Below are 13,270 nucleotides of genomic sequence, written 5' to 3'. Positions count from 1 at the left end.
GATATTACAGTGAAAGGAGAGAAAGATGCTCTGGCGCTGAACATTGTCGTGAAAGACGAAGAGGAGGATATTACAGTGAAAGGAGAGAAAGAATTATTCAGAATGAAAATGGAGGAAGAGAAAGAACCGTTTCGAGAGGAAGAGGATGCTGTCTCAATAAAGGTGAAGGAGGAAGACGTTTTGGGAGTGAAAGAGGAGGAGACAGAATATCTGATTAACACCAGTGAGTACTGTCTTCAACAGGGACACAAACTATGCAGTTATTGAATGTGGGGATTTTAAGGGGCATTCTACTGAAGTTCTACACTTGAATATGTTGTTCAGTACTGTATAAATTGTTAAAGGGTCAATCTGCCATTGCTACATATATTTTGGGGACTTTTAGATTATGTATTGAATTCTCCATGTGGTCTACATTAAACTGCACCTCATCTATTGCAACAGGCTTTTAAAATTCAATATTGGAGCATAATTTCTTCATAAAATATTGAAGGGATGCAAAATACACCTGTTTCGTGCAACAACCCTTTCACATTTGCATTATATGCCCAGTTGAGATATATTAATGCCTCGTCTAAGACCCTATGATTTTCAAAGAAAGATCAATAAGTTCAATATCTGTTTGATGTTCTCGTTCACACAGGAGAGAGACATTACTATTATGGATCTTCTGGGGAGCCTCAACAACATCCTGATGCTGACGAGGCAGAGAAGAGTCTCTCCAGATCAGAACACCAGATGGTACAGCTTGGTCTGGTCTAGCATACAGCTTGCTCTATCTGGGGCTGGGTTTCTGGAAAGCACTTTATGACAACAGTGACATCAGCATCCATAATGATATGTGTCTGTGTCCCCTCTTTATGGTTACCAGGACAACGATAGCCTGCCCCCCTCCTCCCTCCCGGAGTCACCGTGTCGTGCCTCTCCCAGTAGCACCTTACTGCTGGGTATGAAGAGGTTGTCTGTGCTGCTGGTGGACTGCAGGAAAACAACGGGGCTGAGTGGAACTGTGAGAGGAGGAGAAGAGATGAACGGATCAGATTTGACTCATCAAAGTAAGTGCTGTAGTTCAGTTTCAACAAATAAAATGATTACTAGCCTGTTCAACCTCTCTTTCGTGTCGTCTGAGATTCCCAAAGATTGGAAAGCAGCTGCGGTCATCCCCCTCTTCAAAGGGGGGGACACTCTTGACCCAAACTGCTACAGACCTATATCTATCCTACCCTGCCTTTCTAGGGTCTTCGAAAGCCAAGTCAACAAACGGATTGCCAACCATTTCGAATCCCACCGTACCTTCTCCGCTATGCAATCTGGTTTCAGAGCTGGTCATGGGTTCACCTCAGCCACGCTCAAGGTCCTAAATGATATCTTAACCGCCATCGATAAGAAACATTACTGTGCAGCCGTATTCATTGACCTGGCCAAGGCTTTCGACTCTGTCAATCACCACATCCTCATCTGCAGACTCAACAGCCTTGGTTTCTCAAATGATTGCCTCGTCACCAACAACTTCTCTGATAGAGTTCAGTGTGTCAAATCGGAGGGCCTTTTGTTCGGGCCTCTGGCAGTCTCTATGGGGGTGCCACAGGGTTCAATTCTTGGTCCGACTCTCTTCTCTGTATACATCAATGATGTCGCTCTTGCTGCTGGTGAGTCTCTGATCCACCTCTACGCAGACGACACCATTCTGTATACTTCTGGTCCTTCTTTGGACACTGTGTTAACAACCCTCCAGACGAGCTTCAATGCCATACAACTCTCCTTCCGTGGCCTCCAATTGCTCTTAAATACAAGTAAAACTAAATGCATGCTCTTCAAACGATCACTGCCTGCACCTGCCCGCCCGTCCAATATCACTACTCTGGATGGTTCTGATTTAGAATATGTGGACAACTATAAATAACCTAGGTGTCTGGTTAGGCTGTAAACTCTCCTTCTAGACTCATATCAAACATTGCCAATCCAAAGTTAAATCTAGAATTGGTTTCCTATTTCGCAACAAATCATCCTTCACTCATGCTGCCAAACATACCCTTGTAAAACTGACCATCCTACCGATCCTCGACTTCGGCGATGTCATTTACAAAATAGCCTCCAATACCCTACTCAATAAATTCGATGCAGTCTATCACAGTGCCATCCGGTTTGTCACCAAAGCCCCATATACTACCCATCACTGCGACCTGTACGCTCTCATTGGCTGGCCCTCGCTTCATACTCGTCGCCAAACCCACTGGCTCCAGGTCATCTATAAGACCCTGCTAGGTAAAGTCTCCCCTTATCTCAGCTCGCTTGTCACCATAGCATCACCCACCTGTAGCACGCGATCCAGCAGGTATATCTCTATGGTCACCCCCAAAATCAATTCTTCCTTTGGCCGCCTCTCCTTCCAGTTCTCTGCTGCCAATGACTGGAACGAACTACATAAATCTCTGAAACTGGAAACACATATCTCCCTCACTAGCTTTAAGCACCAGCTGTCAGAGCAGCTCACAGATTACTGCACCTGTACATAGCCCATCTATAATTTAGCCCAAACAACTACCTCTCCCCCTATTGTATATTTATTTATTTTGCTCCTTTGCATCCCATTATTTCTACTTTGGCACATTCTTCCACTGCACATCAACCATTCCAGTGTTTTTACTTGCTATATTGTATTTACTTCGCCACCATGGCCTTTTTTTGCCTTTACCTCCCTTATCTCACCTCATTTGCTCACTTCGTATATAGACTTGTTTACACTGTATTATTGACTGTATGTTTGTTTACTCCATGTGTAACTCTGTTTGTATGTGTCGAACTGCACTGCTTTATCTTGGCCAGGTCGCAGTTGTAAATGAGAACTTGTTGTCAACTAGCCTACCTGGTTAAATAAAGGTGTTCTCAACTAGCCTACCTGGTTAAATAAAGGTGTTCTCAACTTGCCTACCTGGTTAAATAATGGTTAAATAAATATGTTTTTTTTTTAAATAGATCTTCCCACTGGTATCTGTTACCATGACAACTAGCAGAGTTCTGTTAGTTGACATGAAGCTAGACTGAGAGAAACCAATTGACCATATTAAACCTTGATGAAAGTTAGCTCTAGAGATGCATGTTTTACATAAACTGTTCCTAAAAACATGATAGATGTTACATTGCCTGTCTCAGTCAACCCCCCCCCCCCCCCCCCCCCATATCTTTACAAGACTCTAGAACTAAACTCCAGACACTTCAATGTGGTCTGTATTGCTTCATTAACGTCCGATCTACAGAACTTGTTAAAGATGGCACATATGTATTTAAAACAAGCTCTCTAAACCTTTTCTTAAAGCTATGAAATGTGATTAAATGAAAAGCAATTTTTGTGAGACTTGTTCTTCGTCTCTGTAGTGGATCAAATGTATTCCATTTCCTCCGACCTTCTTTAAGGTCTATATAGTATATATATTAAACCATGTTCTTTAAGGTCTATATAGTATATATATATTAAACCATGTTCTTTAAGGTCTATATAGTATATATATTAAACCATGTTCTTTAAGGTCTATATAGTATATATATTAAACCATGTTCTTTAAGGTCTATATAGTATATATATATTAAACCATGTTCTTTAAGGTCTATATAGTATATATATATTAAACCATGTTCTTTAAGGTCTATATAGTATATATATTAAACCATGTTCTTTAAGGTCTATATAGTATATATATTAAACCATGTTCTGTTAAGGTCTATATAGTATATATATTAAACCATGTTCTGTTAAGGTCTATATAGTATATATATATTAAACCATGTTCTTTAAGGTCTATATAGTATATATATATTAAACCATGTTCTTTAAGGTCTACATAGTATATATATATATATATATATTAAACCATGTTCTTTAAGGTCTATATAGTATATATATATTAAACCATGTTCTTTAAGGTCTATATAGTATATATATATTAAACCATGTTCTTTAAGGTCTATATAGTATATATATATTAAACCATGTTCTTTAAGGTCTACATAGTATATATATATATATATATATTAAACCATGTTCTGTTAAGGTCTATATAGTATATATATTAAACCATGTTCTGTTAAGGTCTATATAGTATATATATATATATATTAAACCATGTTCTGTTAAGGTCTATATAGTATATATATTAAACCATGTTCTTTAAGGTCTATATAGTATATATATTAAACCATGTTCTGTTAAGGTCTATATAGTATATATATTAAACCATGTTCTTTAAGGTCTATATAGTGTATATATATATATATATATATAAAACCATGTTCTTTAAGGTCTATATAGTATATATATATAGTATATATATTAAACCATGTTCTTTAAGGTCTATATAGTATATATATTAAACCATGTTCTTTAAGGTCTATATAGTATATATATATATAGTATATATATTAAACCATGTTCTTTAAGGTCTATATAGTATATATATATAGACCTTAAAGAACATGGTTTAATATATATACTATATAGACCTTAACAGAACATGGTTTAATATATATACTATATAGACCTTAAAGAACATGGTTTAATATATATATATATATATATATACTATATAGACCTTATACTATATAGACCTTATATATATATATATATATATAATATATAGACCTTAACGAACATGGTTTAATATATATACTATATATATATATATATATATATACCTTAAAGAACATGGTTTAATATATATATATATTATATAGACCTTAAAGAACATGGTTTAATATATATACTATATATATACTATATAGACCTTAAAGAACATGGTTTAATATATATATATATATATATATATATATACTATGTAGACCTTAAAGAACATGGTTTAATATATATATATATATACTATGTAGACCTTAAAGAACATGGTTTAATATATATACTATATATATACTATATAGAACTTAAAGAACATGGTTTAATATATATATATATATACTATGTAGACCTTAAAGAACATGGTTTAATATATATACTATATATATACTATATAGAACTTAAAGAACATGGTTTAATATATATATACTATGTAGACCTTAAAGAACATGGTTTAATATATATACTATATAGACCTTAAAGAACATGGTTTAATATATATATACTATATAGACCTTAAAGAACATGGTTTCATTTGGAAATGACTAACTTTATTTGTTCATATGTAACTGACGCCAGTGTGGTGCTAACAGTTTAGCTTCCTCGAGTGTCCCTGATTCTCTCCATCTGTGACGTTTCAAGCTAACATTCTCTGTTTCACGGAAACATGGCTCACTCGGGATACGTTATCAGAGTCGGTACAGCCACCTGATTTCTTCACGCATTGCGCCGACAGTAACAAACATCTCTCTGGTAAGAAGAAGGGCGGGGGTGTATATGCCTTATGATTAATGAGACGTGGTGTCATCATAACGACGTACAGGAAGTCAAGTCCTTTTGTTCACCTGATCTACAATTCCGTACAATCAAATGCCGATCGCGTTATCTACCAAGAGAATTCTCTTCGATTATAATCACAGCCATGTATATCCCCCCAAGCAGACACCAAGCAGACACCTCGACGGCCCTGAACGAACTTCATTGGACTCCATGTAAACTGGAAACCACATATCCTAAGTCTGCAGTTATTGTAGCTGAGGATTTTAACAAGGCTAATCTGAAAACAAGGCTCCCTTAATTTGATCAGCATATCGAGTTCGTGACCTGGGCTGGCAAAATCCTGGATCATTGTTACTCTAACTTACGCGACGCATACTAAGCCCCATCCTCTTTTCGGAAAATCTGACCACGACTCCATTTTGTTGCTCCCAGCCTATAGACAGAAACTAAAAACAGGATACGCCCGTGCTCATGTCTGTTCAACGCTGGTCCAACCAATCTGATTCCACGCTTCAAGATTCTTCGATCACGTGGACTGGGATATGTTCCGGATAGCGTCAAACAATAACATTGATGTATATGCTGATTCGGCGAGTTTATTAACAAGTGCATCGGTGATGTTTTACCCATGGCGATTATTAAAAACTTCCCCAACCAGAAACCGTGGATTGATGGCAGAATTCACGCAAAACTGAAAGCGCGAACCACTGCTTTTGATGAGGGCAAGGTGACCGGAAACAAACAGTGTAGCTATTCCCTCTGCAACACAATCAAACAAGCTAAGCGTCAGTTTAGAGACAAATTAGAGTCGCAATTCAACGGCTCAGACACAAGACGTATGTGGCAGGGTCTACAGTGAATCACGGACTACAAAAAGAAAACCAGCCCCGTTGCGGACCCCGATGTCTTGATCCCAGACAAACGAAACAACTTCTTTGTTCGCTTTGAGGACAATACAGTGCCACCGACAAGGCCTGCTACCAAAACCTGCGGGCTCTCCTTCACCGCAGGCAACGTGAGTAAAACATTTAAACGTGTTAACCCTCGCAAGGCTGCCGGCCCAGACGGCATCCCTAGCCGCGTCCTCAGAGCATGCGCAGACCAGCTGGTGTGTTTACGGACATATTCAATCAATCCCTATTCCAGTCTGCTGTTCCTACATGCTTCAAGAGGGCCACCATTGCTCCTGTTCCCAAGAAAGCTAAGGTAATTGAGCTAAATGACTACCGCTCTGTAGCACTCACTTCCGTCATCATGAAGTGCTTTGAGAGCCTAGTCAAGGATCGTATCACCTCCACCCTACCTGACACCCTAGACCCACTCCAATTTGCTTAAAGCCCCAATAGATCCACAGACGACGCAATCGCCACCATACTGCACTATGCCATCTGGACAAGAGGAATATCTATGTGAGAATGCTGTTAATCGACTACAGCTCAGCATTTAACACCATAGTACCCTCCAAACTCGTCATTAAGCCTGAGACCCTGCGTCTCGACCCCGCCCTGTGCAACTGGGTCCTGGACTTTCTGACGGGACGCCCCAAGTGGTGAGGGTAGGAACCAACATCTCCACTCAGCTGATCCTCAACACTGGGGCCCCACAAGAGTGCGTTCTCCAGCCCTCTCCTGTACTCCTTGTTCACCTATGACTGCGTGGCCATGCACACCTCCAACTCAATCATCAAATTTGCAGACGACACTACAGTGGTAAGCTTGATTACCAACAACGACAAATTGGCCTACAGCGAGGAGGTGAGGGCCCTCGGAGTGTGGTGTCAGGAAAATGACCTCACTCAACGTCAACAAAACAAAGGAGATGATCGTGGACTTCAGGAAATAGCAGAGGGAGCACCCCCCTATCCACATCGATGGGACAGTAGTGAAATGGTCCACCCACACAGACAGAGTGGTGAAGAAGGCGTAACAGCGCTTCTTCACCTACACCACCCGATGTCACAGGAAGGCCAAAAAGATCATCAAGGGCAACAACCACCCGAGCCACTGCCTGTTCACCCCGCTATCATCCAGAAGGCGAGGTCAGTACAGGTGCATCAAAGCTGGGACCGAGAGAAGCTGTTTTTCAGTCTATCTCAAGGCCATCAGACTGTTAAACAGCCATCACTAACATTGAGTGGCTGCTGCCAACACACTGACTCATATCTCTAGTCACTTTAATAATAAAAAATGTTGATGTAATAAACGTATCACTCGTCACTTCAAACAATGCCACTTTATATAATGTTTACATACCCTACATTACTCATCTCATATGTATATACTGTAGAGGGAATAGCTACTGTAGAGGGAATAGCTACTGCATCTTGCTATCTTGTTGATTCCAGTTCTATGGACATTACATGTTGTACCTGTGGCGTGGTTAGAGCGTTGGACTAGTAACCGGAAGGTTGCGAGTTCAAACCCCCGAGCTGACAAGGTACAAATCTGTCGTTCTGCTCCTGAACAGGCAGTTAACCCACACACACACCAGGCCGTCATTGAAAATAAGAATGTGTTCTTAACTGACTTGCCTGGTTAAATAAATAAAAAATGCATCTTGCCTGTGCCGTTCGGCCATCGCTCATCCATATATTTATATGTACATATTCATCCATATATTTATATGTACATATTCATCCATATATTTATATGTACATATTCATCCATATATTTATATGTACATATTCATCCATATATTTATATGTACATATTCATCCATATATTTATATGTACATATTCATCCATATATTTATATGTACATATTCATCCATATATTTATATGTACATATTCATCCATATATTTATATGTACATATTCATCCATATATTTATATGTACATATTCATCCATATATTTATATGTACATATTCATCCATATATTTATATGTACATATTCTTATTCATCCATATATTTATATGTACATATTCATCCATATATTTATATGTACATATTCATCCATATATTTATATGTACATATTCTTATTCATCCATATATTTATATGTACATATTCATCCATATATTTATATGTACATATTCATCCATATATTTATATGTACATATTCTTATTCATCCATATATTTATATGTACATATTCATCCATATATTTATATGTACATATTCATCCATATATTTATATGTACATATTCTTATTCATCCATATATTTATATGTACATATTCATCCATATATTTATATGTACATATTCTTATTCATCCATATATTTATATGTACATATTCTAATTCATCCATATATTTATATGTACATATTCTAATTAATTCCTTTACACTGTGTAAACGGTAGTTGTTGTGAAATTGTTAGATGACTTGTTAGATATTACTGCTGTTATTACTGATATTACTGCTGTTATTACTGATATTACTGCTGTTATTACTGTTATTACTGCTGTTATTACTGTTATTACTACTGATGACTTGTTAGATATTACTGCTGTTATTACTACTGGTCGAAACTAGAAGCACAAGCATTTCGCTACACTCACATTAACATCTGCTAACCATGTGTATGTTAACAATAAAATGTGATTTGATTTGATAGCTGGTACCAGTTGGACAGCTCCATCTGTGACGTTTCAAGCTAGCTGTGAAGTGAGTTTACGGCACGCTCTAACCTCCGTTACACATGTTCAGGTTGACTTTCCCATGGAATCGGCCATATACAGTACCAGTCAAAATTTAGGACACACAACTACTCATTCCAGGGTTTTTCTTTATTTGTACTATTTTCTACATTGTAGAATAGTAGTGAAGACATCAAAACTATGAAATAACACTTATGGAATCATACAGTAACCAAAAGTGTTAAACAAATTATTCAAAGTAGCCACCCTTTGCCTTGCACACTCTTGGCCTTCTCTCAACCAGCTTCATGAGGAAGTCACCTGGAATGCATTTCAATTAATTAACAGATGTGCCTTGGTAATTTGTGGAATTTCTTTCCTTCTTAATGCGTTCGAGCCAATCAGTTGTGTTGTGACAAGACATCAAAGCTATAAAATATTACATATGAAATCATATAGTAACCAAAAAAGGGTTAAGTGAATCTTCAAAGTAGTCACCGTTTGCCGACAGATTCTGGTTTGATACCCAGCTGTGTCGCAGCCGACCACAACCGGGAGAGCCAATTGGTCCGGCGTCGTCCGGGTTGGGGGAGGGTTTGGCCGGTCAGGATGTCCTTGTCCCATCGTGCTCTCCTGTGGCGGGCCGGGCTAATGCACGCTGACACGGTCGCCAGGTGTAAGGTATTTCCTCCGACACATAAGTGCGGCTGGCTTCTGGGTTAATTGTGCATCGTGTCAAGATGCATTGCGGTTGTGTTTCGGAGGACGCATGACGTTCGCCTCTCCCGAGTCCGTACGGGAGTTGTAGCGATGAGACAATTGACGAAAATTGGGGCAAAAAAGGGGGTAAAAAATATAAATATAATAATCCTTTTTAAAAAGTCTGCCCCAAATATTTCATTATTTTTATTTTACCCAAAATACCATTCCATTAGTGATTAATCAAAATGATCTAATCTAAATAAAAAAATGTGCCATTTCAACATCATGTGTCAAACCATTGAGACAACGGGGAGATGTTACAGAGGTGCTTTGTCTCCAATGAAAAAAAATATTGTTTTTTGACAAAATTACTTATTTTAGGTTTAAGGAAGTGTGTAGGTCGCATTCTGTATCATACAGCTATGAAGGTTATATATTTAGAACCACCTGCTCGATAGGAATCCAGAGATGTCTGTGTCTTGAGTGTCGTAGAACTGTTTAGTTGTTTGTGTTCTGACTTCTAAAACAGAAAGAAAATTAAGAATATGAATAAGTAAGTAAACATATTACCAGGAAGCTCTACAACATTTGTTTTAAAATCACACCAAGATTGTTTTAAATGATGAAATGTTTGAAAACTGACCTCCGGTTATTGAGGGATCTGATTTGGATTAAACCTCATAGCAAGGCAGTTTTATCATGTGGAGATGTAATTCTGTTCTCTCTTTAAATAAACACTGTCTTTGGCAGGAGGAAAACCAAACTTGGAGGAACCAGAGACGTCCAAACCAGCAAGACTCTGCTCCCAGATTGGAAAGAGTTTTGCCAAGTTAGGAAGCCTGAAAAGACATGAGAAGAGTCTCACAGGGGAAAAGCCTTACCACTGCTCCCAGTGTGGAAAGTGTTTTAACAGGTTAGGAGGCCTGAAAGCTCATGGCCGAATACACACAGGGGAGAAGCCTTACCACTGCTCCCATTGTGGAAAAGGTTTTAGACAGCAAGGAAGCCTGACAGTTCATGGCCGAATACACACAGGGGAGAAGCCTTACCACTGCTCCCATTGTGGAAAGAGTTTTAACAGGATAAGAGGCCTAATAACTCATGAGCGAATACACACAGGGGAGAAGCCATACCGTTGCGCCCAGTGTGGAAAGAGTTTTGGCTCGTTAGGAAACCTGCAATCTCATGCACGATTACACACAGGGGAGAAGCCATACCATTGCACCCATTGTGGAAAGAGTTTTCGCATGTTAGTAAACCTGCAGTCTCATCTGCGAATACACACTGGGGAGAAGCCATACCGTTGCGCCCAGTGTGGAAAGAGTTTTAGACAGCAAGGAAGCCTGAAAGCTCATGGCCGAATACACACAGGGGAGAAGCCTTACCACTGCTCCCATTGTGGAAAAGGTTTTAGACAGCAAGGAAGCCTGAAAGTTCATGGCCGAATACACACAGGGGAGAAGCCTTACCACTGCTCCCATTGTGGAAAGAGTTTTAACAGGTTAGGAGGCCTAATAACTCATGAGCGAATACACACTGGGGAGAAGCCATACCGTTGCGCCCAGTGTGGAAAGAGTTTTAGCATGTTAGGAAACATGAAAAGACATGTGGACACACACCGAAGTCTTTCCATTGCTCCCTGTGTGGAATGAGTTTTAACCATTTAGGGAGCCTGAAAAGACATGAGAGAATACACCCATGGGAGAAGCCTTGCAAATGTCACTTATAAGGCAGGTGAGGATCCACACAGAGAAAAATAACTTATCCTACTGTGTAAACTGATATTTCACATCACGTTGACTTAAAATTCATCAGAGAACATACACAGTGCTCCCATTGTCTTATTTTATTGACTGTGTTTAATTGTTTTTACCAGATGAAATTGAATTGTACAAAGTATACTCAAACATATATTTGTATGTTTTCATTAGAAAACATGAAGTGAATATGGAGTCTGTCAGTTTGAATACAGAGTAGATCAGATTCCATGTGTTTAAATGGTCCTTTTTTAAAGTCTGACATTGTGTGTTTATCTGAGTGTGTCATTCCTCCAGCACCATTGATAATCAGAATAAGACCTTCAAATATGTCACCACAGGCATTTTACAAGCCTCCGACTGGTTGAATAAACGTTGTTACCCGAATGATGAGATTATTATTTTATTTGTCAAATGTCACCAGAATAAGACCCTCAAAATGTATTGGAAAGGAGCATTTTTATTTAAGGTCAGTTAAGAACAAATTCACATTTTCAATGACGGCCTGGGAACACTGGTCTAGGAACAGTGGGTTAACTGGTCTAGGAACAGTGGGTTAACTGGTCTAGGAACAGTGGGTTAACTGGTCTAGGAACAGTGGGTTAACTGGTCTAGGAACAGTGGGTTAACTGGTCTAGGAACAGTGGGTTAACTGCAGAACGACAGATTTGTACCTTGTCAGCTCGGGGATATGAACTTGCAACCTTTCGGTTACTAGTCCAACGCTCTAACCACTAGGCTACCCTGCCAGCCCAAGCTCATCACGTGCACTTTCACCACCCTGAGTTCATAACTTATTTCATCTGTAGCCTAATAAACTGCATGGGTTCCCAAATCGTAGTGGGAGGAACAATCAACATTTCATCACGTGACTCCAAGTTAACTAAGATGTGATGGTTATTATATAAATATTTGCGCATAAAGGAGTTTCCATCGCCATTTCTCCCTTATACATTTTTACTGACACAAAAAGAACCCACCATGTCAAACGAACTAACAAATTGTCTGTTGGCATTGAAAAATAAATAAATTGTAGGGAAAATCAGTAGGTCACACAAATGACTATTTCTAAACAAAGATAATAGACAAGTAGAATGGGGCAGGTTTCTTATACTATCTATACTTACTCGGTTAAGAGACTCCAGGGACGGAGATGAAGGCTGTAGGAATGAAGATCAGTCAGTGAAGAGACTCCAGGGATGGTGATGAAGGCTGTAGGAATGAAGATCAGTCAGTGAAGAGACTCCAGGGACGGAGATGAAGGCTGTAGGAATGAAGTCAGGTGGGGGTGTGGTTGAGGCAGCCAATGATTGTGAGGAAGCATGCAGGGAACAGGCTCCTTTCTACTACCATTCTGGGGTCTGGATACATGCCAACAAAGACCACAACTGCTTCAAACAATGGGAGTGGCTACCATTGACCATCACACTTTCTTTCATAACCAGGAAGCCCATGTTGAGCTAGCAGTGTTCCCACTATGGAAGATTGAGCAGGCAGCCGTCATCCAGTCTCTCAGAAAACCATGTTGAGCCATCAGTGTTCCTACTATGGAAGAGGGAGCAGGAAGCCGTCATCCAGGGACAAGGACAAAGGTACAGCACTGGTGTTAGTAGCTGATGACAGAAGTGACAGCCTGGACACAGCAAAGTTTGTTGTGAGCAGAGAATCAACCAGATTGATTCTCAGTCAGTGTTGTTGAGCAGAGAATATGGAATGAATATGAAGCCGTCATCCCTCAGAAAACCATATTGAGCCATCAGTGTTCTCATATTGTCCATGTTGAAGTTATTCAGATTAACTCTGTACTGGTATCTCCTGTATATAGCCTCCACA

The 13,270-nt window shown here is 39.2% G+C and overlaps 1 protein-coding gene across 1 annotated transcript in view; it reads left to right on the top strand.

Moving 5' to 3' along the window:
- Positions 1-13,270, top strand: part of LOC118936385 (zinc finger protein 658B-like) — a 30,194-nt gene that overhangs the window by 1,778 nt on the left and 15,146 nt on the right. Inside the window, exons 2-4 of the mRNA XM_036972540.1 lie at positions 644-741; positions 872-1,055; positions 10,431-11,329. Coding sequence (XP_036828435.1) covers positions 644-741; positions 872-1,055; positions 10,431-11,329 — 1,181 coding nt within the window. The remainder of the gene's footprint in view (positions 1-643; positions 742-871; positions 1,056-10,430; positions 11,330-13,270) is intronic.

The sequence above is a fragment of the Oncorhynchus mykiss genome, unplaced genomic scaffold, assembly GCF_013265735.2.
Source record: "Oncorhynchus mykiss isolate Arlee unplaced genomic scaffold, USDA_OmykA_1.1 un_scaffold_173, whole genome shotgun sequence".
Classification (NCBI taxonomy): Eukaryota; Metazoa; Chordata; class Actinopteri; order Salmoniformes; family Salmonidae; genus Oncorhynchus; species Oncorhynchus mykiss.
Note: the sequence above shows the minus strand (reverse complement) of the source record. Positions and strands in the feature narration are given on the sequence as shown.